Consider the following 23,105-nt stretch of genomic DNA (forward strand, 5'->3'; position numbering starts at 1 on the left):
CATGATTAAATATATTCTTTTATCTCCAAATCTAAACTGGTGTATAAGAATGCCTCATGGCTGTGATCTTGTGAATTTGCAAAGCATCTAAAATACCACTGCACACAGCTCTGATTTCTATAGATGCATTAGAAAGTAAATAGGAATCAATGCTTTAAAAAAAAATCCTACAAACTCAGTATATTCTAGCTTTATCATTCTCTGCTTTATTTAAAATTTAAACTGGTGTTTTAAAAATTATCAAGTAACATATGCGCATGGTAAAAACTTCTAATTATGCTGAATATAAAATGAAAATAGCAGTCTCCCTCCCACCCTGGATTCACAGTTCCATTTCCCAGAGACAATGTTTGACAACTTTTGTATATCCTTCCATAAATATATACTGTACTAATTTGCTTAATCTCACCTAGTGATATAGTTAGTTCATCTTTCTTTATCTGTGTTTTAGCTATCTCATGCTGCTTAACAAATCACTCTAAAACTCAGTGGTTTAAAACAGCAGCAATCCTTATGTTTTCTCTCAGGGTTTCTGTGGGTCATGAATTCTAGAAGGGCTTGGCTGGGAGGTCTGGCTTCTCTACAAAGGGTGGCTGAAGCTGGAATTGTGAGTTGCTGAGGCAGCCAAGGCTGGCATCTCTCTATCTTATGTTGTCCCTCAATCCCCTCTATATAGTCCTTCCAAATGGGCAAGTGTAGATGAACTCACAGCATGGGCCACTACACATGAGTCAGGCTGGTCACCTGGTAGCCACAGGCTTTACTGGTCACCTGGTAGCTTTCCCAACAGCAAGGTGGAAGCTAGATGCCCTGTCATGCCCTGACCTCAAAAATCACAATGCATTACTTCTATCATACTCTACTGGTCAAAGCAGGCACAAAGGCATGCTCAGTTTCAAAGGCGGAGGGCACAGACCCCCATCTCTATGGGAGGAATGGCACATCCAAGTGCTGCCATCTTTGGAAAATGCAATCTGCCACTGAACAAAAAATATCTACATCCTTCCTTTTTAAAAATAGCTGCATAGTATTACATTTTATGGATGCATTAAATTTTAGTTAACCAGTTCCCTCATCATCTATCATCCATTTGTAATCATTTTTCATCATTTTTGGAAAGTCCTTTCAGATGTCCCTGCTCTCTCATTCATCTGTAGCAGGAGTAGGCAAGCTATGTCAGGCAGGCCACACTGTTTGTAAATAAAGTTTTATTGAAACACAGCCACATCCATTCATTTACATACTGTCTATGGCTGCTTTTCTGCTACAATGGCAGGAAAAACATGGAGAATAACTCAGCTGAGCCCAGCTGCTCCTGCCAAGGAGCCCAGCTCATGTGGGAAGCTGAACTGCCCCCTCCAGACCAGCCATTTGCCAACTGAACACCCCAGAGCAATCTCCAGCAACACCACAGGCCAGAAGAATCACCCAGCTGAGCTCTATCCAAATCCTTCCCCACCAAATGATGTGATAAAATGGTTGTTGCTCTAAGCCACTGAATTTTGTGGAAATTTTTTGTGCAGCAACAGAAAACTTGAACACCTGTCTAGGCTCTGTAGACATTTGAGTTTGCAATCCCACTTCAGTGTGACTTGCTGGTGAGTGAAATTTAGTTATTTTATTAGTTCTTTCCAACTCTATGTCATTTCTGATCTTTACACACTTTGTTACGTTTTGTAAACTAAACTTTCAGGATATTAAAAATATGCTTGAAATTTTTTGGAAAAAGTTAAATTATGAAGATAAACTGTAAAGAAAAAGAGCTTCTGAAATATAAACTCTTCACTTTTCCAGTCTAGGCCAAAGTCATTTACTGTGTGACTTTGCCAGATCACACAGGTGAAAGGTAGTCAATCCCCAATGGCCATCCAAAGCCCCGACTTCCAGTCCTCCCTCTTTCAAAAAAGAACACAGTGGCCGGGCACAGTGGCTCACGCCTGTAATCCCAGCACTTTAGGAGGCTGAAGCAGGTGGATCACGAGGTCAGGAGATCAAGACCATCCTGGCTAACACAGTGAAACCCTGTCTCTACTAAAAAAAAAAAAAATACAAAAAATTAGCCAGGCATGGTGGTGGGCACCTGTAGTCCCAGCTACTCAGGAGGCTGAGGCAGGAGAATAGCGTGAGCCTGGGAGGCAGAGCTTCCAGTGAGCCGAGATCATGCCAATGCACCCCAGCCTGGGTGACAGAGCGAGATTCCATCTCAAAAAAAAAAAAAAAGAAAAAGAACACAGAGACACCTTGGCTAATTCAAGGCTTTTCGCAGTGATTATCGTTTGATAACCAATAAAATATAGAACTCCAAAGGTATACTAAATATAATTCAGTCTTTGGTGCTAATTCAAAAGTTACTTGTGAACCTCAGTTATCGTCCATTAAATTGTACACATTGAAGATGTGGAGACATTAAACTGAATGTATTCAGTTATTGTGTGTATTCATTAATGTGGGGACATTAAACTGAATGTATTCTCTGAACTGTAGTCATATTCTGACACTTCAAAAATTCTTCTTGTCAACTTATCATGTAATTCTTTTACATAAAAGTAGAATACAAGTGGGGGGAGAGTATTAAGTTTACATCTTAGATAAGCAGAAGTTTACAGCTCTAGCTGCACAGTGTTCCAAGTAAAATTTAGCTCCTTCTGCTAATAGTTCTTGCTCACTAGTATTTTTAAAATAGATCAAAATCTTCTTCACTTGGTATGCTTGAGACTCTTTTTAATGTCATGGTGATTTGTTCTTATTTATGAGATAAGAAATAATTTCATTAAATTTAAAATGTGAAAATTAGAAGATACCTGACAATATTAAGTTTATTACACTACCTTCTTATACCTTAAATTAAGTGTATAGATTTAGTAGAATTTTCCACAATATTACATCAAGAATATGAAGCTTAGTTTATGGGCCCAAGAGACAGGCTGAAAAAAGGTTCAAGAAATTATTTTAGTTTTTGTGCTTCTGCCCAGCTACAATTCTCCCAGGAGCCCCTGCTGTTACTGACATATCACAGCCTGGCCCTTCTGTTACAGTTTCCTTGGTGCAGAATCTACTAGATTCAATTAGGCACAAGTCTATCCCCCTCCCAGTTACCAACCCTTACCCCTGCCCTGGTAGATTATGGGATTGTAAACACGAAGAACAGAAGCCATGACTACTACTTACTCCTGTTGTCCTTCCCCTTCCCCTTCCCTTCTCCCTCCTTTTCCTTCTCCTCCTTCTCCTTCTCTTTCTTCTTTCTTCTTCTTTCTTTCTTCTTCCTCCTTCTCCCCCTTCTTCTTCTTTCTTCTTCCTTCCTTCTTCTTCTTTCCCTTCCCCTCCTCCTCCTCCTTTTTCTTCTTTGCATTAGAAAGAGCTTCTATTTAGATCATGAGACATAATAATGCTTAACATGGTGTTCTTTTTTTACCTACAGCTCTCAAGATAGAGGAAAACTATATATATATATTATATATATGAAATCTAATTTTTTATGTCTAAAGAGATAGGGGATATAGGAATGGGTAAATGGATAGATGGATAGATAGATAGATAGATAGATAGATAGATAGATAGATAGACAGATAGATAGTTAGATAGATACCTTGACTATAAGACCTTCCAGTGTTGAGAAGAAAGATAAATCAGTGAGGTCTGCAAAAGTAAGAAAAGGTTTTAAAACAGATGTAGTATTTACATGTGGTGAAAGAGAACAGAAAGAACATTCTAAGAACACAGAAGACATGGAAATGGAAATGAATCACAGTGCATTCCCAGATCAATGACTAGAAAAGAGAGCATGCTGTGAGAAGAATATTGGACAGGCAGGTAACACAGGAAACTGACAACCCTAAAAAACAAGCGAGGCCTTTGAATGGCAGAGGCTCATGAAAATGTATCATGAAAGGAAGGATATAAAACAGTGGCCTCACTTTTTCCCAGTGCACGGTTCTTAAAAATCCAACATGCTTTCCATATTTCTATTTAAGTCATAACTTTGTTTTGGGATGTCCGCTGGAAAACAGTGGTAAAAAAAAAAATCTTCCTGTGACATAAGATAAGTTCTTCATTATTTTTTCCTACAAAGGCAACACAGATGGAAAAGTCATTTGAGGCAGGGAGTGTCTTAATTGCTCAAGGGACCCAAGCTTTGGGTATGACTCATGTAAGGCACTTAAAATCAAGCCACCCGAGGATGTCCTGAGTCACCCAAGATGCCATCTGGAAATGTGGAGGAATGGTTGGGACAGCCTTTGCCAGCACTCAGGCCACAGTGCCTCTTCCTAGAAGATTAACCTTTCATTGTTTTCTTTCAGTCTAACCAGTCTTTAGCAACCATTAGAAGTCATTATGGAGGTGGGAGAGAACTTTAGAAATCATCTAACTCTGCTCCCCTTTGTTTTAGAGAGAAGGCTGGAGCGTGGCAGTTGGCTGACTCCACACACTAAATCTCTATTAACCCTTAATGCTTCTCCTTTCTGAGAAAAACAATACAGGGTGGGCGTGGTGGCTCATGCCTGTAAGCCCAGCACTTTGGGGGTCAAAGCTGGTGGATCACCTGAGATCAGGAGTTCGAGACCAGCCTGGCCAACATGGTGAAATCCCATCTCTACTAAAAATGCAAAAAATTAGGCAGGGGTGGTGATGGGTGCCCATAATCCCAGCTACTCAGGAGGAGAAGGCAGGAGAATCACTTGAACCCGTGAAGAGGAGGTTGCAGTGAGCCGAGATAATGCCATTGCACTCCAGCCTGGGTGACAAGAGCAAAACTCCATCTCAAAAACAAACAAACAAACAAAAAATACAGCCCATGTTGTTATTGAATGAAACAGGAGAAAAAGACACTTCCCCGACTGCTGGATTTACCACCTCGGGGAAATCATTTTACCCCTCTGTAGACAGGAAATGGCATCGGTTCTGAATCACCTACTTGTGCTAATACAGTCTACGTAGTGATGTTTCATTATATTTAGAGGAGAAGGAAAACAAAATGCCATTTTTATTTTTATATAAGAAAGACCCTCCCCCTCCCCCACCCCATTCTATACACTTCCTGAACATGATACACAGAGTTGGGCACAGGCACAGACACACATATGACTGGTCCTCAATGAGGTATGATGCCCAGAGTCATGCTACCTGCTGTATTGACTATATTTTCTTGTTTTCTATATTCTTGATGCTCCAGCATTTGGGGCTTTGATCCTGGAAAGACCGTCCCTCCCAGGGCTGGCTTGTTCCTAGGAACAGCAGACAACCCTGCTGCAAGCACACCTTTGATATATAAACCGACCAATCCAGAGCCACACATCCAACCATCTCCCATATCAAACTCATGCACCTCAGCTGGGCGCGGTGGCTCATGCCTGTAATCCCAGCACTTTGGGAGAGCAGGGCAGGCGGATCACCTGAGGTCAGGAGTTTAAGACCAGCCTGGCCAACATGGCGAAACCCATCTTTACTAGAAATACGAAAATTAGCTGGGCGCGATGATGCATGCCTGTAATCCCAGGTACTCGGGAGGCCTCTAATCCCAGGTGCTTGGGAGACTGAGGCACGAGACTCGCTTGAACCCAGGAGGTGGAGGTTGCAGTGAGCCGAGATCGCACCACTGCACTCCAGCCTGGGCCACAGAGTGAGACTCTGTCTCAAAATAATAATAATAATAATAATAAATAAAACTCATGCACCAAGCCAATACTCCCCCTACTCTAAATCTCCCCAGGATTGGGTACCTGACAACTAGGGACCATCCCTACAGCCAATCCTAAACCTCCTCAGCCTACCTACTACCCCGCCTTGCCCATTCCTTCCCATGAAAACCCCAATGCAGGCTCTGAGACACGTGCTGTCCTCTGCACCTTCTGCCCCTGACCCACCCTGGTGCCTCCCCATGTGTCCTGGCATGGTATGCTGCCGCCCCTGCCTCCAGGGATCTGTGAGTATGAAATTCCTCCTTCACGTCAGTCATTTCTGTGTCTATGTATTTTACCACACAAACAAACCCTGAGCACAAACTGTAGAACACCTGCTGCAAAGCAGACACCAAGACAGACCCTGCAGTCAGGAGGTTAAATGATGGCAGTGAATCATCTTGGGAAACCCAGGCCAGGATCCATTCAGCACCATGGAAACTCACACACAAAGATCCCCCTGCTTTTCAAAGAGTAAATATTTTGTGTGTATGTGATGCCAGGGAGCTTCATAAAAAGGGTATCTAATTAATTCAGAATAAAATCAAACAAATTCCTGTGGTCCTGGCAATGTTACGGAAGTACCAGCTGTTGCCATCCACATTCTATTCATTAATTCAAGCATAGAACATTCAGAGAATGACAACTGGAGGGAGATAGCAAGAATGCAGGCTAGAAGGAGACTCATAGGATGAACTGAGCTCCAGAGGCAAGCAGGAGGCGCATCACGCAGGGTTGCACACGTCCTTGGAGCTTATCCCACGGGTGATGTGGAGTCACTGAAGACATGCACGCAAGAGAGTGATGCACCAGGTCTACCACTGGAAAGATCATTCTAGTACCAACTGGATGGTCAATAAAGTTCATGTTAAAAATTTATGATCCTTGTAAAAGTAAGACTTTCAAAATTCTAAGAAATTTCTAAGAAAATCTAAGAGGTTATATAAATGGTCTAAGCCAAGGAGTCAAGAAAATCTTTGTACCCTTAGAGGCTACGTGCACAAAGCCTCTTTTTCCTTTCCTTTGAAAGGAAAACATAAACTACTTATTGTTTAGGAACTGAGCACTTTTATGTGGCAAACATACCAGAAAGAAAGTTAATATATGATAGATTCAGAGAGAAATTCTTCCAGTTTAGAAGACAGAAGGTATCTATCACATACAAAGGTCTCTGATACACTGACAATGAGGAGGATAAAAAAACACAATAGAAAGATGGGCAAAGGACCTGGGAAAAAAAAAAAAAAGCAATTCACAGGAGAACGACTCTGAATGGCTAACAAATATAATTTAAAATGTCCAAATCCTTGTTATGGAGAATGGTTTGAGCAATAAAAGAAAAAAAATTCCAAATTCGTACATAGGCAGGGGAATGCATGTTAAAGGAACAAGGAGATATCGCTTCCTAAGTAAGAGATTGGCAAATTTAAAAGAGTAATTATATCAGTTGCTGCAGAAATGTGTGTATTCATCATTGCTGATAGACATGGTATGAACACAGATAGTGTTAAGAGTGATAGTATTCAAAAATTAATCTGACATCTATCAAAAAAAAAGATTGTTTTTGAGACAGAGTCTTGCTCTGTTGCCCAAGCTAGAGTGCAGTGGTGCAATCTCAACTCACTGCAACCTATGCCTCCTGGGTTCAAGCGATCCTCCTGCCTCAGCCTCCCGAGTAGCTGGGATTACAGGCATGCATCACCACACTTGGCAAATTTTTGTATTTTTTAGTAGAGACGGGGTTTCACCATGTTAGCCAGGCTGGTCTCGAACTCCAGACCTCAGGTGATTCACCCTCCTCAGCCTCCCAAACTGCTGAGATTACAGGCATGAGCCATCGAGCCTGGCAAAATTTAAAATGTATATGCAGTTTGAATTATAAGTCGTACAATTAAAAACACCTGCATAAAAGAAGAAATGAAAGTGCTTTTTGGAGGATTGTATACAGGGTGAAAAAATCTGGAAATAAATTGAGAGTTCATCAATAACAGAAAGTTTAGTAAATTATAATACATATAAATATAAATACAGATTTAAATACATATAACTGAGAGGCCCATTTGGTGTATTAGTTAAGAGCATGGACTCAGACACTGAGCTGGACTCAAATCCTGGCTCTACCACATCTTCCTAGCTGTGTCATCTTGGGAAAGTTACTCACTCTCTCTGAATTTGTTTTCTCATCTGTAAAATGCCTCAAATAATTGTTATAAGAGTAACTGAAGGCCGGGTGCAATGGCTCACGCCTGTAATCCCAAAACTCTGGGAGGCCGAGGCGGGCAGATCACCTGAGGTCAGGAGCTTGAGACCAACCTGGACAACATGGTGAATCCCCATCTCTACTAAAAAATACAAAAATTAGCCAAGTGTGGTGGTGCATGCCTGTAATCCCAGCTACTCAGGAGGCTGAGGCAGAAGGATCTCTTCAACCCAGGAGGCAGAGGTTGCAGTGAGCCGAGATCACGCCACTGCACTCCAGCCTGAGCAACAAGAGTGAGACTCTGTAAGCATTTGGTTGACATGAGCCGTCACATGCACCCATGGTTTTAGAGCAATGATCAGAGGTCTCCCGTATGCAAATGCACCTCGGGTTCCCCTGCTGCATTCTATTTTTCAGTGGCGCTTGTCATCATCTCATTATCAGTATGCTTACAATTTGCATGTATGTACGTATTGCTGGGAGGCTATTCTCCATGAATCTCTGGTGTTTCTGCACAATTTGCAAGCAGAGACTCTAGCTGCCTTTGCTGGGAACTACCTTTACAAATGTATAGTGAACAGCCTCGGAAGACAGGTTCCCACTTCAGGGAAGAAGACAGGTTGGCTTAATGTGCAGAATAATAAAGAAAGTATCTCCCTCCAGGAGCAAAGACCAGGCAGGCTTAGTGCTCATTATTAAAGAGTCAAGTTCCCTAAGTTAAGGGCTCCTTTCACACCATGCAAACCAACTGCATCTGGCCATGTCTATCACCTTCTGGGAACTGGGGGAATTGACTACTGCTATTACTGTGAGTAATAAATCATCCTTTATCTCTGATCCAGTAGTTTCCTGTTTTCTGCTAGCATCCATGAAATGGTAACAGACTAGCTTATTAGCTTGTAAGTAGCTTTAATCTCAGCCCCCTCACAGTTCTTGACATGTTTATGTACATATGTCATTGTCTAGGATTATGTGAACATGGAGAAAACACGAAAGAAGGAATACTAGGCTAATGAATTTGGGGTATGGGGAGGCAAGATTGGGAGGATCAGAAGAAGGAAAGGAGATGAGAAAACCAAGCAAAAAAAATTTTTTTTTAATTCAAAATCTCAATCCGAACAAAGATGGTCATGATTGTGATATTGGTAATGACAAGAAATCTGAATCCACTCAAACACCAGCCAGGTGCAGGGAGGGCTAGGATAAATGCCTCACCAGAGTCTAAAGGCATGTCTCTACATTTTGATATTTCACTCCATGCACAATAGTAAGGAAGAACTGAGGTTGTTTCAAATAAGCTCTTAGAGTTTCTGAACATTTGCCCAAGTCCCAATCTCTTAGCCTCCAGCATGCATTGAGAGCCTGTCCAACTTTCATCACGTGACACTTTAGTCTACAAATGTCAATTCTTGGGTTGCTTTAGTTGTTTACTTCACAACAAAGCTCTTATTTCCTGGGTAAGGATGTCATAAAAATAAATAAAAGTTATATTTAGGCTTTAAAAAAATAAAACTGCAAAGACCTTTGTGTTTTTAGTCCTACTGAAATAATCAGGTCTCCTTCCAGAAAAAAGAAAAAAAAATCCACTTAAAGAAAGCCTTATAAAAGACTCAGCTATGCTGTTTCATCTCAGAATTTTTCTACAAGCAACTTTATATGTTTTGGAGGATCTGCAAGCAAAGTGGATACCTGGTTCAAAATAAATAGAAGAATGAGGGAATGGACTTTCAAGATGCACCATGAATATACCTACCAGCCTCTGCAACAGTCTAACTTGCCTCGGGACCCTGAGTCCATCCTAGAAAAGAAAAGAGACTGTTAAAAAGGTGATTTTTAAAAAAACAGAAGAGACATGAAATACGATTGTGAGGTCATTCTCACATGAGTTATACAAGGGGGTTAAAATCTATTCAAATTCACCAAAAGCCCTATCTATCCTGAAAAGCAGTTTGACTTTTTATCAGGGAGTTTGTTTCCAGGCCAGAATTGGAATTCAGCCCTGTCAGATCTGGCTGACTTTTAACCCATAACGTCATGCTACCTTGTCGCCTGAGCATTCTTCTATCTGTAAGAGGAGATGGATGAAATGACAAGAACAAAAAGATAGAGTATTTGTATTCTGTTTCATTTTATTTGGGGCCTCAAGTTAAACTCTTTGCTACTGTGTCTATTACAGTAAGTAAAGGTATTCAGTCTTAATTCCAATGGGCTCACTATTCAACTTAAAACTCCAGGAAACTCTGGAAGCAAAACTGAACTTATCTTGAATTTTCTTCATGGTGTCTTTTCTGGGTGATTTCTTATATGCTTCCACATGCAGGGGAGGGATGCAGGAAAGTGATAAAATCATCTTTTTTTAGACATGGCCTCGCTCTGTTGCTCAGATTGGAGTGCGGTGGTGCGATCACAGCTCACTGCAGCCTCAAACTCTCTGGCTCAAGCCATCCCCCGACTTCAACCTCCCAAGCAGCTGGGACTACAGGCATGAGCTGCCACGTCAGGGTCATTTTTGTATTTTTTGTAGAGACAGGGTCTCGCTATGTTTTCCAGGCTGATTTCATACTCCTGGGTTCAAGCGAACTTCTCACCTCAGCCTCTCAAAGTGCTGAGATTTATAGGCATGAGCCACTGCGCCCAGCCAAAAGATATATTTAAAAAAAAACTCATTAACAATTAATTAACTAGACCCTCTGGACTAATTTAAAGGTCTTAGCTGATTATATGGATGTTACTCATGGCAAATCTCATTAACTAATAGAAGTGTAAACTATTATTGCTAGGAGTAATAAGTTTTCCTTCCTTTCTGGAGGGCAGTTTTACAATGCAGATCAAAAACATAAGAAATATGCCTAGACTTCATGTCTATTTTTCTTTTTCTTTTTTTTTTTTTTTGAGACAGTCTCACTCTGTTGCCCAGGCTGGAGTGCTGTGGCATGGTCTTGGCTCACTGCAACCTCCGCCTCCCAGGTTCAAGCGATTCTCCTGCCTCAGCCTCTGGAGTAGCTGGGATTACAGGTGCCTGCCACCACGCCCCGCGAATTTTTTGTATTTTTAGTAGAGATGGGGTTTCACTATTTTGGCCAGGCTGGTCTCAAACTCCTGACCTCGTGATTCGCCTGCCTCAGCCTCCCAAAGTGCTGGGATTACAGGTATGAGCCACCAGGCCCAGCCTTCTTTGTTTGTTTGTTTTTTTGTTTGTTTGTTTTAGACGGAGACTTGCTCTCTTGCCCAGGCTGGAGGGCAGTGACACCACTTTGGCTCACTGCAATTTCTGCCTCCCGGGTTCAAGCGACTCCCCTGCCTTAGCTTCCTGAGTAGCTGGAACTACAGGCACGCACCACCACGCCCAGCTAATTTTATTTTTGTATTTCAGTAGAGACGGAGTTTCACCATGTTGGCCAGGATGGTCTGGATCTGCTGACCTTGTGATCCGCCCGCCTTTGCCTCCCCAAGTGCTGGAATTACAGGCATGAGCCACCGTGCCCAGCCAAGTTTAACTTTTTACGATACTGCCAAACTGTTTTCCAAAGTGGCTGTAACATTCTGCATTCCCACCAGTATGCAATCTTTTAATTTATAAATTCTACTTACAGAAAAGGGAGGAAAATACTGATAGAAAAAAAAATGAACACAAAAGAAAATTCTTAGCAACTTTTAAAACAATTGCTCATAATTAGAAATAGCTAAAATGCCCTGAAAATGTGGTTCAGTTAAGTAGACTATGATACATTGATTAATTGCCACACAGCTACTGAAAATAAGGACCTGCACCTACATTTACTAACATGAATCAACATTCATTTTACTGGACTTCAAGGCTGTTCTCCAAATATGTTCCTAGCTCTCTGCCAGAGGGATTAGTCCTTGTGGGTAGACTGGGTCATGTGACTAGTTCTGGCCAATAAGTTATGAATGTAAGTAACATTAGTCCCTTCTGAGCCAAGCATTAAGTTAATGTTCAATGTCCCAGAACTGCCTTTTCTTCAGCACAGTAATTAGTAATGTTTGGGGTAATGACTGCTCCATGAAGCCCAAGTTCACAGTGACCAACAGGTGCAGAGCTGCCCCACTGCTGACCCAAGATGGACAAGGTGTATAAGCAAGACGTAAGAGTTTGTTGTTTAAGACATTGAGAATCGGGGATTGTCGGGTACCACAGCATAACCTAGTCTATCCTGAGAGATATGTTCATGACACAATTTTAAGTGACAAAATCAGGTAACAAAACACTATATGTAACACAATCCCATTTTTGTAAGTGTAAGTGTTTTTATGTACAGAATGTGCATCAAAGTGCTAATCAATGGCTGTTACCTTTGATTGACATCTTGTTCTTTAAACTTTTCTGTATTACCTCAAGTCTTAACAAAATGCAGATATTTCCATTTTGAAGACTAAAAGTATAAGAGAAACTCTTTTAACCCCATTCCCTGCTTTATCTCCCCACCCAAAAATATATATACATTGTAAGTTGCCATTCTAAGCCATTATAGAGTCTACTATTCAATAGAACATGGGATGGAGAAAAATAGTACAGGATTTAGGCTGACATCCACCCTGACTCCAAGTAAGAACCTATCGATGAAAGAGTCAAACTCTGTAAAATATTTGAAGAGATTTATTCTGATCCAAATATCAGTGACCATGGCCCATGACACAGTCCTCAGAAGATTCCGAGAATACGTGCCCAGGGTGTCGAGCACAGCTGCTTGGTTTTATACATTTTAGGGAGACATGAGACGTCAATCAAATACATGTAAGATATACATTGGTTCAGTCCAGAAAGGCGGGACATCTCGAAGGTGGCGGGGGCTTCCAGGTTATACGTAAATGTATAAGTTTTCTGATTGGCAACTGGTTGAAAGAGTTATTATCAATAGAAAGGAATCTCTGGGTTATAATAAGAGGTTGTGGAGACCAAAATTTTATCATGCAGATGAAGCCCCCAGGTAGCAGGCTTCAGAGAGCATCGACTGTAAATGTTTCCTATCAGACTTAAGATATGTGTTGATGTTCATGCTGGAGGAGTACAAGGAGGCATGTCGAACCCCCACTTCCCAGACCCCCACTTCCCAGACCCCCACTTCCCGTGATGGTCTGAACCAGTCTTTCAGACCCCCACTTCCCGTGATGGTCTGAACCAGTCTTTCAGGTTAAACTTAGAGGGCCCTGGACTAGAGGAGGAAGTCCATTCAGTTGGTTGGCGGGCCTTCAAATTTTATTCTTGGTTTACAAACCAAATACTTCCTGGGAGTATATCGGTTTGGGAATTCTAAAATGAGGTGAGGCTGGGCACGGTGGCTCATGCCTGTAATCCCAGCACTCTGGGAGGCCGTGGCAAGTGGATCACCTGAGGTCAGGAGTTCGAAATCAACCTGGCCAACGTGGTGAAACCTCATCTCTGTTTTAAAAAGACAAAAATTAGCTGCGCGTGGTGGCAGACGCCTATAGTCCCAGCTACTCGGGAGGCTGAGGCAGGAGAATCGCTTGAACCTCAGAGGTGGAGGTTGCAGTGAGCCGAGATCATGCCACTGTACTCCGGCCTGGGCAACAATGCGAGAATCCGTCTCAAAGAAAAAAAAAATTAAAAGTAAATTAATTAATTAAATAAAATGAGGTGAGATGTACAAGAGACTGTGAAAGGAAGGCCATCATAGGGACCCTGGGCAAGTTCTTTATCAGTCCTGCAGGATCGTCTCTTGCCCTTCCCTCCCTAAATTGTGGAATAGCCTAGGGACCACTTAAAATAACTATGGTCAGAAGGAAAGCCCAGCCCCTCTCAGGTATTAAGTTCCCTGATTGATCTAAAGTATTTTCTTTGAAGTTTTCTCTTTTGTAAAATAGGTTTTCCAAGAAAATAAGCATGCTTCAAGGAGAACAAGAGAAGCTGGTTTTTCATTTTTGAGATGACTATCTGATGTCTCAGGGGATCACTATGGCCACACTTCAGTCCAAGTTTCAACTCAGCTTGACCCAGAATCAAAACTTCCCAGTACACATACATTGCTGGTGCCAGCTAGGATTGGAAGTGCAAATGACGTTAATACCATCATCGTTTTTAATTAGGAATTCCTGATCCTTTTTATTGTTTGAGTGTTTTCCCAGTGCCTTTTAAGAAACTAGGGGTGGAGTCTGGGTACAGAAAAGTAACTGACTCCCAGCTTCAGGCAAAACTACCATAAATAGTCATCTTAGAGCTTCCACTGACTTCCTTGAGGCCCCAAATCATGGACTTAAGAGATGGTGCTACCCAGCTGAGGTTATTTCTCCAGCATCAGAACAGAAGATGTCCAGACCACAACATTTATTGAGAAAAATGTAAGCCACCATCTCTGCCACCCAGGACCATATTCCCTAATTTTCAAAAATATATATGCTCACAAAAGCACAATAGACGAAGTGAGTTTTATATGTTACAAAAGAAATAGATGAAGAGATCACTATGCTCTTGAGTGACCATGAAAGGCTTTATGAAGAAGACAGGGCTGCAGCTTAGCCGTGGAGATGTGTCTTGGAGTGGGATGAAAGGGAAGAAGAAAGTTAAAGAGAATCAGGTTCAACACAGGAACAATCCTCAGAAAATCAACTTCATAGATCTGCACCTGCCTCTAACACAAATGGACCCAGCAACATCACCACCAGGAAACAGAAGGTGAGGTAAAGGCTTCCTTAGCACAAGCGTGTGTTAGTAACATCATCAGAGCTGTGGAGTGTGGAATCTCCAAACCTACCCAGTTATCAATTAGTGCAACTATAGGTGGAAAATAAAACCTGCCAGTGCTGCTTAAGTGTTTATAATTTGACGGATAGGGGTTCTGTTTTTCTTCCTAGGATCCATCAGAGCATCAGATCATGACTGAGGGAGGAAGAGAGATAGGTACTTGAGTCATCTCGAGAGTCCATCCATGGGAAAGAACGAGAGGCAGGAGGAGAGAAACAAAGCCTAATTCTTGAGCATAGACACTCCACCTTTGGTATCGATGCTTTAATGACCCAGCTGACTTCAAGACAGATGTAAAGGCAAGGTTTATATCCTCCAGTCTTCCTTTTGAGCTGTAACATTGTATCTGTGACTCTAGGTCCCATAACACAGGCATCCCCATCCCCGGGGCATGGACAGGTACACGTTGGTGGCCCGTTAGGAATCGGGCCACACAGCAGGTGAGCAGTGGGCGAGCCCGCATTACTGGCTGAGCTCTGCCTCCTAATGCACCAGGCACTAGATTCTCATAGGAGGCAAACCCTATTGTGAACCGTGCATGCAAGGCATCTAGGTTGCGTGCTCCTTATGAGATTCTTACTAATGCCTGGTGATTTTAGGTGGAACAATTTCATCCTAAAACCATCCTTCCCACCCCCAGTCTGTGGAAAACTTGTCTTCCACAAAACCAGTCCCTGGTGCTAAAAAGGTTGGGGACTGCCGCCACAACAGATCCAAGAGCCATTACACCGAGGCCAGCTTCAGCCAAACACCTCCAACTGACTGAAGTCACAAGTTCCTAGAGGGATCTGTACAAGGAATTTATCCACCACCTGGCCCCATTCTTCTGAGGGCATTCTGAAATGCTGAAACCAAAACCAAGAAACTAAAGGGCCAATTACCTTAGAGATCTGCTATAGGACCTGGAACAGAACCAAGGGCTAGATGTTGGAAAGTCACCTGAGATGCCATTTATCATGTGGGCTGAGAATGGTTAGTCTGAGAATATTCCCATTTGGGTAATTCTATATCACTCACCCAAAATTTTTCTTCTTTGAAAGTAATGTGGCTGCAAGTTGTTTAGCTATTAACCATTTGCAATTTGGGGTGCCTATCACCTTGGTAATGGAAGAAGAAACTTTATATTCCAGCTAAAATTCCAAATGATTTCCAGAAAGATTGTTTTTTAAGTTTCTTTGACGCAGACTCTCAACTCATACCACCCAGGCTGGAGTGCAGTGGCATGATCACGGCTCACTGCAGCCTTGACTACCTGGGCTCAGGTGATCCTCCCACCTCAGCCTCCCAAGTACCTGGGACTACAGGTGCACGCCACCATGCCCAGCTAATTTTTGTATTTTTAGTAGACATGGGGTTTCAACCATGTTGTCCAGGCTGGTCTTGAACTCCTGGGCTCAAGCTATCTGCCCATCTCAGCCTCCCAAACTGCTGGGATTACAGGTGTGAACAACTGTGCCTGGCCGATTAAAATTTTTTAAAAGCAACTGCCATTAGGCAAGTCACCCTGCTTATTTTCTTTACCTATAAATTATCAGGGGCCGGGGGTGGTGGCTCACGCCTGTAATCTCAGCACTTTGGGAGGTCAAGGCAGGCCGATCATCTGAGATCAGGAGTTCGAGACCGGCCTGTCCAACAGGCTGGTCTCAACAAAAATACAAAATTATCTCTACAAAAATGGTCTCTATAAAAATACAAAAATTATCCAGGTGTGGTGGTGTGTGCCTGTACTCCCAGCTACTTGGGAGGCTGAGGCAGGAGAATTGCTTGAACCCGGGAGGCAGAGGTTGCAGTGAGCCAAGATCACACCACTGCACTCCAGCCTGGGCAACAGAGTGAGACTGTCTCAAAAAAAAAAAAAAAAAAAAAAAGAGAGAGAGAAAAGAAAAGAAAAATCAGGGAACTGGATGTTGCTTGTAGGAAATAACGAGTGGTTCAGAACCCTCCTCCTAAAAAAAGCTCAGGTCTTCATCCTCTGGCCCCCATCTTCCTAAATCGACCTACTCTACTGTTCCTCAGATCCAGAAACACCCGACTGGCATTCCCAGCAGTAATGCTGATGACATGATAAGCAAGATCTCCTTATATGTGAGCATCTAAGGACTTGGGGAAAGTGCTAGTTAGGAACACCAAGTCACACACACAGCTCATCACCCAGGTCTCAGGACTTCCCCACCCTTCCTTTCCACCCTCAAGAAATGGCATATGGCTGCTTTGGGAGTGACCAAATCTCTGGAATTTCTCCCACAGCATACTCCTTCTGCACTCTGCCCTACAAACTCATTTCAACAATCCAGCCCTGCACATAAGGCAGACATTATTGAATGGCCAGAAGCTTACAAAATCTTTCACTGGCTTTGTTTTTTAAAGAGTTAAAAAAAAAAATAGCTGTCTTTATTTTTGTTGTTTTTTTTTCCCCCAAAATGCAAAAATTTGCTTCTGAGTGAGAATTTATAAGAAATTAAAAATCTGGAAATGTCCAATTCAGGGAATTAGAAATGTATCACCACAATAGATGTTTGAATTATGACTAGCATGTATTGCACATCACCTATGTCCCATGAGCTACAAATACAAATCACATTTAAACAAATTCAACTAAATTATAAAAGTGAACGTGGCTTGCTGTTTGAAGGATTTGCTGAGAGCCCCAGCTTTGGTGTTCAGCACACCTGCACTCCAATCCAGGCTTTGCACATAGTAGGTTGTTGCAGCCGTCACTTTTCAGAAAGGACTTCTTGGTTGTCCTTTGTCAAATAAGTACATTGAGATGTTACAGTGGTAGTCAGAGACTTAACTAGGCTGTGCATAAATAGTAAAAGCAGTTAATATTACCTAAGTGTTTACTATATGCAAATGCTTTGCCTGAATTAACTCATTTAATCCTCGAACAACCATAAAAGCAGAAGTGTGTTATTTTCATAAAAATTTAATTATTATTTAGATGCTAATAAAACATAAGCTCCAGGACACCTCACTTGTGCAAGCCCCTAAAAATGCGTGATATTTGTGGTGCCTGTCAGATTGTCAAAATGTGTAATTTGTTGTGCTTTCTTTATCATTCTAAATAAATAGTCATTTTAGCACCTAATTTTGTAGTTACAATTTGATGCTTTTTTCCTTCAAGAGGGTCCTGCAAATTATGTAAACTTTACTCTCCTCCCAAAGCCTAGATCCACCCCTGCCTATGCAGTAGGAATTATTAACAATTCTATATTGCAGATGATGAAACTGAGACCCAGAGAGGTTAAGTGACTTGCCCAGGTACACACAGCCAGTAAGTGATGGGGTCCAGATTTGAATCCAGGCAGTCTGGCGCCACATGGAGTACTCAACCAGAATACATTATTGCCTCTTATTATTTTCACATAAAGCTCCTAGCAAACTCCCTGAGACACTGGGTATTACAGATACTCAATAACTGGTGGCTTTTACTCTTTTGTCAATCTAAAACTGCTTTGATAATAATGGGAATATAACTCTATTTAAAGACACCATACAAATTTAAGCTAACAAAACAGATAACTCTGTAGCAGACAGTTTTTATACAAGGTACTTTCTTTTAAATACTAATTTCCCAAAATCTCCTTTAAAAATATTACTGTTCAAAGTGTGCAGCTGGGCACAGTGGCATATGCCTGTAATCCCAGCACTTTGGGAGGCCAGAGCAGGTGGATCACTTGATCTCAGGAGTTTGAGACCAGCCTGGTCAATGAGATGAAACCCCATCTCTATCAAAAATACAAAAACTAGCCAGGCATGGTGGAGTGCACCTGTAATCCCATCTGCTTGGGAGGCTGAGGCATGAGAATCACTTGAACCTGGGAGCCAGAGGTTGCAGAGAGTAGGGAGCCCACCACTGCACTCCAGCCTGGGTGACACAGCAAGATTCTGTCTCAAAAAAAAAATTAATAATAATAATAATATAATGAAGCGTGGTCCATGGACCACCTGCATCAGAATCATCTGCACCCCATCCCAAACCTAATGGATCTAAACCAATGGAAGTGGGACTCAGGAAGCTGAATGTTTAATGAACACCCCAAGTGACTTTTTCCACCCCAAGGGTGAAAACCATTGCTTTTAGGAGTCATTCCACTATGGGTTACTGAATACCCACTGTCTACAGATGGGGTGGAGGGTGAGAGGTGAAGGAACTTGAATCTAAGGTGTTACTGGTATATTTCCAATTACAGGTGAATGACAAATAACTGCAATGCAAGTTAACAGTCATATTCAGCTATATTAAAATTTGCATAAGATTTGCATAGACTTACATTTTTTTAATTAAGTTTACATACAATTTTAAAGACCATAATGATTGAGAATAGAGCACTCATTACATTCCCAGGTTCTGTTCTAAGATTTAAGCATATTAATTGTTTCACTTTTCAAAATCCTAACTAAGTAATTGCATCATCCCCATACAGAGATACAGGCTCACAAATGTTAACTAACTCCTCAGTAAGTGCAGACCCAAGATTTGAACCCAGAACTCTGGTGCCAAAGCCTATGCTCTCAAACCCTATATCACAAAAACTAAGTATAAAAAAGAATGGATTAGGGATAAAAGGTAAAATTGCAAGTTCATAGAACTTTATACCTTGGTGTTTTTTTTTTCCCCCCTGATTTAGTCATTTTCAAGATAAATAAATATTGTGCTGGGTTGAAGACAGCATGAAATCACTAAAATAGGTTAAAGCCATGTTTTCTATGACAGCAAGTCCAGAGACTGTGAAGCCTACTTGAACTTGTAGATGTTAGAGTTTAAACAGCCTTCCTAGTTCAGACACAGAATCTTTGTTACAGTCCATCCCACACTCTCCTGTCTCCACGCTCCAAAAAAAGTTTCAAGATCTTTACCCTAAATTCCTTCACTCAGAACTTCAGCAGCATGAGTCTAAGACCATGGCCAGCATTAAGTGCTGACAGTGTTTTAAGCACTTGGGTGTCATAATGCATTCAGTCCTCATAACCCTATCATTTCTCCACATTTCACAGAAGAGGAATGTAAGGCCGAAAGGCACTTGCCCAGGGTCCCAGAGCTGATAAGTGACAGAATCAAGAATCAAGTGGTCCCAGACATGCTGGCACCAAGCCCATGCCTTCAGCCATCTACTAAAACATCTCCCAGTTATTGAGCGTCCACTGTATACCAGGTGCTTAACACAAACTAGCTGAGTCCTTGCAAGTTTGCTCAAAAAGAGCCTCATTCCCTGCCCTGACCAACGAGGAAGTGAAGGCTCTGAGAGATTAAAGAGCTTGCCCAGAACACACAACTAAAGCCCAGCCTGTCTCTGCATCCAAAGCCTGCACTTTTCCAACATCACTACGATGCCTCCTGGGATTTTACTAGCTATTCCCCCCGCTAGAAGGAGGTATCATTACTACCAGTTTACTGTTAAGCACATTCACAGGACAGAGCGCATGACGATAACTGTCGTCATGTTTAGGCAGTTGGTCTTCAAAACTGCTCTTCAAAACAGGGGCTGGAAAAGGAGGAAAAGGTCTGCCTACTTGTATCTTCCTCCCATCGTGCACAAACACGCTGGAAGCTAAACGGCTTAAATATTTAAATGTCATGTGTGTGGAAAGCACTTCTACTTTGTGACGGGGCCATGTTGCACATTAGCTCTCAACGCCATTTGTCTGAACCCGCTCCATACTTTTTAAAGACAAAAATGCCTGTCTATTCATCATTTTATTGACATTTCATATTTGCAGGTTTTATTCGCCTGTGAGGTTAAGACATTTGAAACACAAATCCTGACAAACGCACAGACCAGCAACTCGAGGAACTCAGACGCTTTGGCTCTCGGTGCCGGCCACCTTTAAATGCTAAACCACCGGTAGGTTCTCCCGGTTTTCAGTCGTGTTCTCCCGGTTTTCAGATGGGAAAAGCTGAGGCTTCCAGGAGTCCAGAACTCCTCTCAGTTTGCCTTTCTCCCTGGATCAACTGGGAATGATGATAACAGCAGGCTGCCCCCCACGCGTGGTAAGGAAAACACCTTGTAATTATAATAACTTTTGGAGCTACCTCAGAAATTAACGACGAACAGAAATCTGCGCAATCAACAGGAGCCAAGAAGAAAACTCGGCTCCGCAGGACACGTCCCGGGCACAGTTCTGCAGGAAGCCTCAGGCCAGATCAGGCACCACGGCTCACACAGAGGTGACCCACGAGTGACCCACAGAGGGGGACCCCTGGGCCTCTGGTGGGGGCCTGGGCGACGGTCGAAGGGGGCCCGGGCAGAAGCTCCGAGGCCGGGCCGGCGGAGAGAAGGGGGCGACCGCGCCTGGGACCCGGCTCCCCGCGGCTCCACTTACTTGCTCCGAAGAGTGGCCCCAGCTCTGCGCCTCTTCCTGCGACCCCACACACTGGGACAGCCCCAGGCACAGCCCCAGCAGCAGGAGCATGGCGGGGCGAGGGCGCGGGACGCTCGGGGACCCGGCGGGACACGCTTTGCAGCGCCCAGGGCTCCGGCCACTGCGGGACGCTCTCGGGGCCGCCCACCCCACGGTCCCAGCCCGGACCCCGCCCACTCCGCGGTCCCCTCCTGGACTCCGCCCACCCCACGGTCCCAGCCCGGACCCCTTCCACCCCGCGGTCCCCTCCTGGACTCCAACTCTCCCACCCCTAGCCCAGACCCCACTTCCCCGCCCCAGACCTTCCCAGACCCTGCCTCCCTGGACGCCCTCCAAGCCCGGGCCTCGCCTCCCTGGGCCCCAGTCAGGACCCAGCTTCCCCAGGTCTCCAAACCCAAGCTCCGTTTCTCCACGCCCCCATTTCCCCCCAGCTCCCCAGTCCCGGCCCCACCTCTCCTGTCCCTGTCCCCACAGAGGCCAACTTCCCGGACCCCACCTACAGCCACCCCCTTAAACCCGGGCCCTGCCTCCCTGTGCGCCCCCACACCAGGCCCCGCCTCCTCCCCAGCCCCCACCCGGCCCCGGGCGCCGCCTTCCCGGCCTCAGTCCCACCAGAGGCCGCGCCTCCCCAGCCCCCAATGCCGGGCTAGCTCTGTTCGGGGAGAAGGCACTCCAAGCCTGCCTCGCCGCGCACAGCAGGGGCCACCTGTGTTGGCCCCACGGACCCCTCCCACACCCTCCCATCCTGCGGCTGTGAACCTAACCAAGGACCAGTCTCCTCTGTCGAGCCTCCTACTCTGTTTCTTGCCAACACCCCCTGCCTCCCGGGCCCTCCCCCACCCCCCCGCAACTCTTTCTTCCTCTCCCTCAAGGTGCAATATGCTTCTTTGCGGACTTGCTTAATTTCTGTCGCTAGAGGACGCGAGAAGGCCAGCCTGGCCCTCAGCACACAGCCCACCCCGCACCTGCCAGCCTGAAGCCGGCAGATCGTCCCCTTTGCGTTGGCCACCGACGCTTAGCAGGCAGGACAAAGGATACTACCTGCAGTCTAGCGCAGGAGGGACTGGCAAGGCTGCCGGCCTTTATGTTCTCTTTCTCTAAGGAGAAAGAGACGAGACGAGGGAAGTATCTTGGCAGCGTGTAGTATTTCTGAGTTTCTGGTTATTAATCATGAAAGTGAGTGCCAGTATGTATCTTAGTTACAAACTATTGGTGATACTTCCATCCTGCCCTTGGAAGAATTCTTATCCACCAGCCGTCCACACCTGGCCTTCTATAGGCTGAGTGCGTCTTTTTTATCTGGTGATACACATTGCAATTGGGGCTGCTTGTTTATTTCATCTTGCAAGGATGTTTTTATGTCTCTGTGACAATTTCATCTAAATAGATGAGGTGAGTGACAGACCTTAAGGACCAAAAACAGGGAAGGGGCTAACTTCGGACTATGGAATAGAGAATACTATTCCATGTAGGATACTATGGGGCCGTTAAATATTTATCGCGACGTCTCCAGAAACATGGAGAATGTTGATAGTGTAATCTAAAGAGAAAATCACATCACCAAATGGTATCAACAGTATGATTGCAATTAGGTAGAAATACATATGGATGGACATAACTAGAAAAAAAAACATGAAAAATAAAAGCAGTGGGTAGGTTAGTTTGTGGTGAGATCCTCAAAAATATCTATTCTTGTAGAAATGCTCTTTGTTTAATGAATTAGAAGAGGTTAAAAACAAACACTTTCCTACTGTGAAATAAATGAAAGGAAAATTATTGTCATCAGCAGTTAATCCTTTAATAGCCTAACCACTAGTCAGCATGCAACCAATAAGAAACAACTGTAGCTGGTTATTTTTCCCTCGAGAGGAAAGTAACTATTTGTGAACCAGAAGTTGAATTGGACGAAGCCAGGTTATTTGCAATGGGGAACCATACAGCGGCCATTATTTCAACCCATGATTGCAACAGAACGGAGACTCCATCGTCTTTCCTTCCCTGCCATCCCTAACTTGAAATGCTGGAAGGGCCCATATTAAACTATTTTTGCCTTTATATCTGATCTCTTTTTTTTTTCTAAATTCATACTAACTGGGTTTTACAGCAGTCTAATGTTAAGAAAAGTGAGTTTTATTTTCTTCATCTG

General features: G+C 43.5%; 1 protein-coding gene across 2 annotated transcripts in view; it reads right to left on the bottom strand.

Moving 5' to 3' along the window:
- ITIH5 (inter-alpha-trypsin inhibitor heavy chain 5) overlaps nt 1-21,125 on the bottom strand; it is a 109,428-nt gene extending 88,303 nt beyond the window's left edge. For both annotated transcript variants that reach the window (XM_054436167.2, XM_054436168.2), the window contains exons 1-2: nt 20,921-21,125; nt 9,629-9,673 (exon numbers count right to left, since the gene is read on the bottom strand). In XM_054436167.2, coding sequence (XP_054292142.1) covers nt 9,629-9,673; nt 20,921-21,010 — 135 coding nt within the window. In that variant the 5' untranslated portion in view covers nt 21,011-21,125. The remainder of the gene's footprint in view (nt 1-9,628; nt 9,674-20,920) is intronic.
- Between the last annotated feature and the right edge of the window lie 1,980 nt (nt 21,126-23,105).

Source organism: Pongo pygmaeus, chromosome 8 (genome assembly GCF_028885625.2).
Source record: "Pongo pygmaeus isolate AG05252 chromosome 8, NHGRI_mPonPyg2-v2.0_pri, whole genome shotgun sequence".
Classification (NCBI taxonomy): Eukaryota; Metazoa; Chordata; class Mammalia; order Primates; family Hominidae; genus Pongo; species Pongo pygmaeus.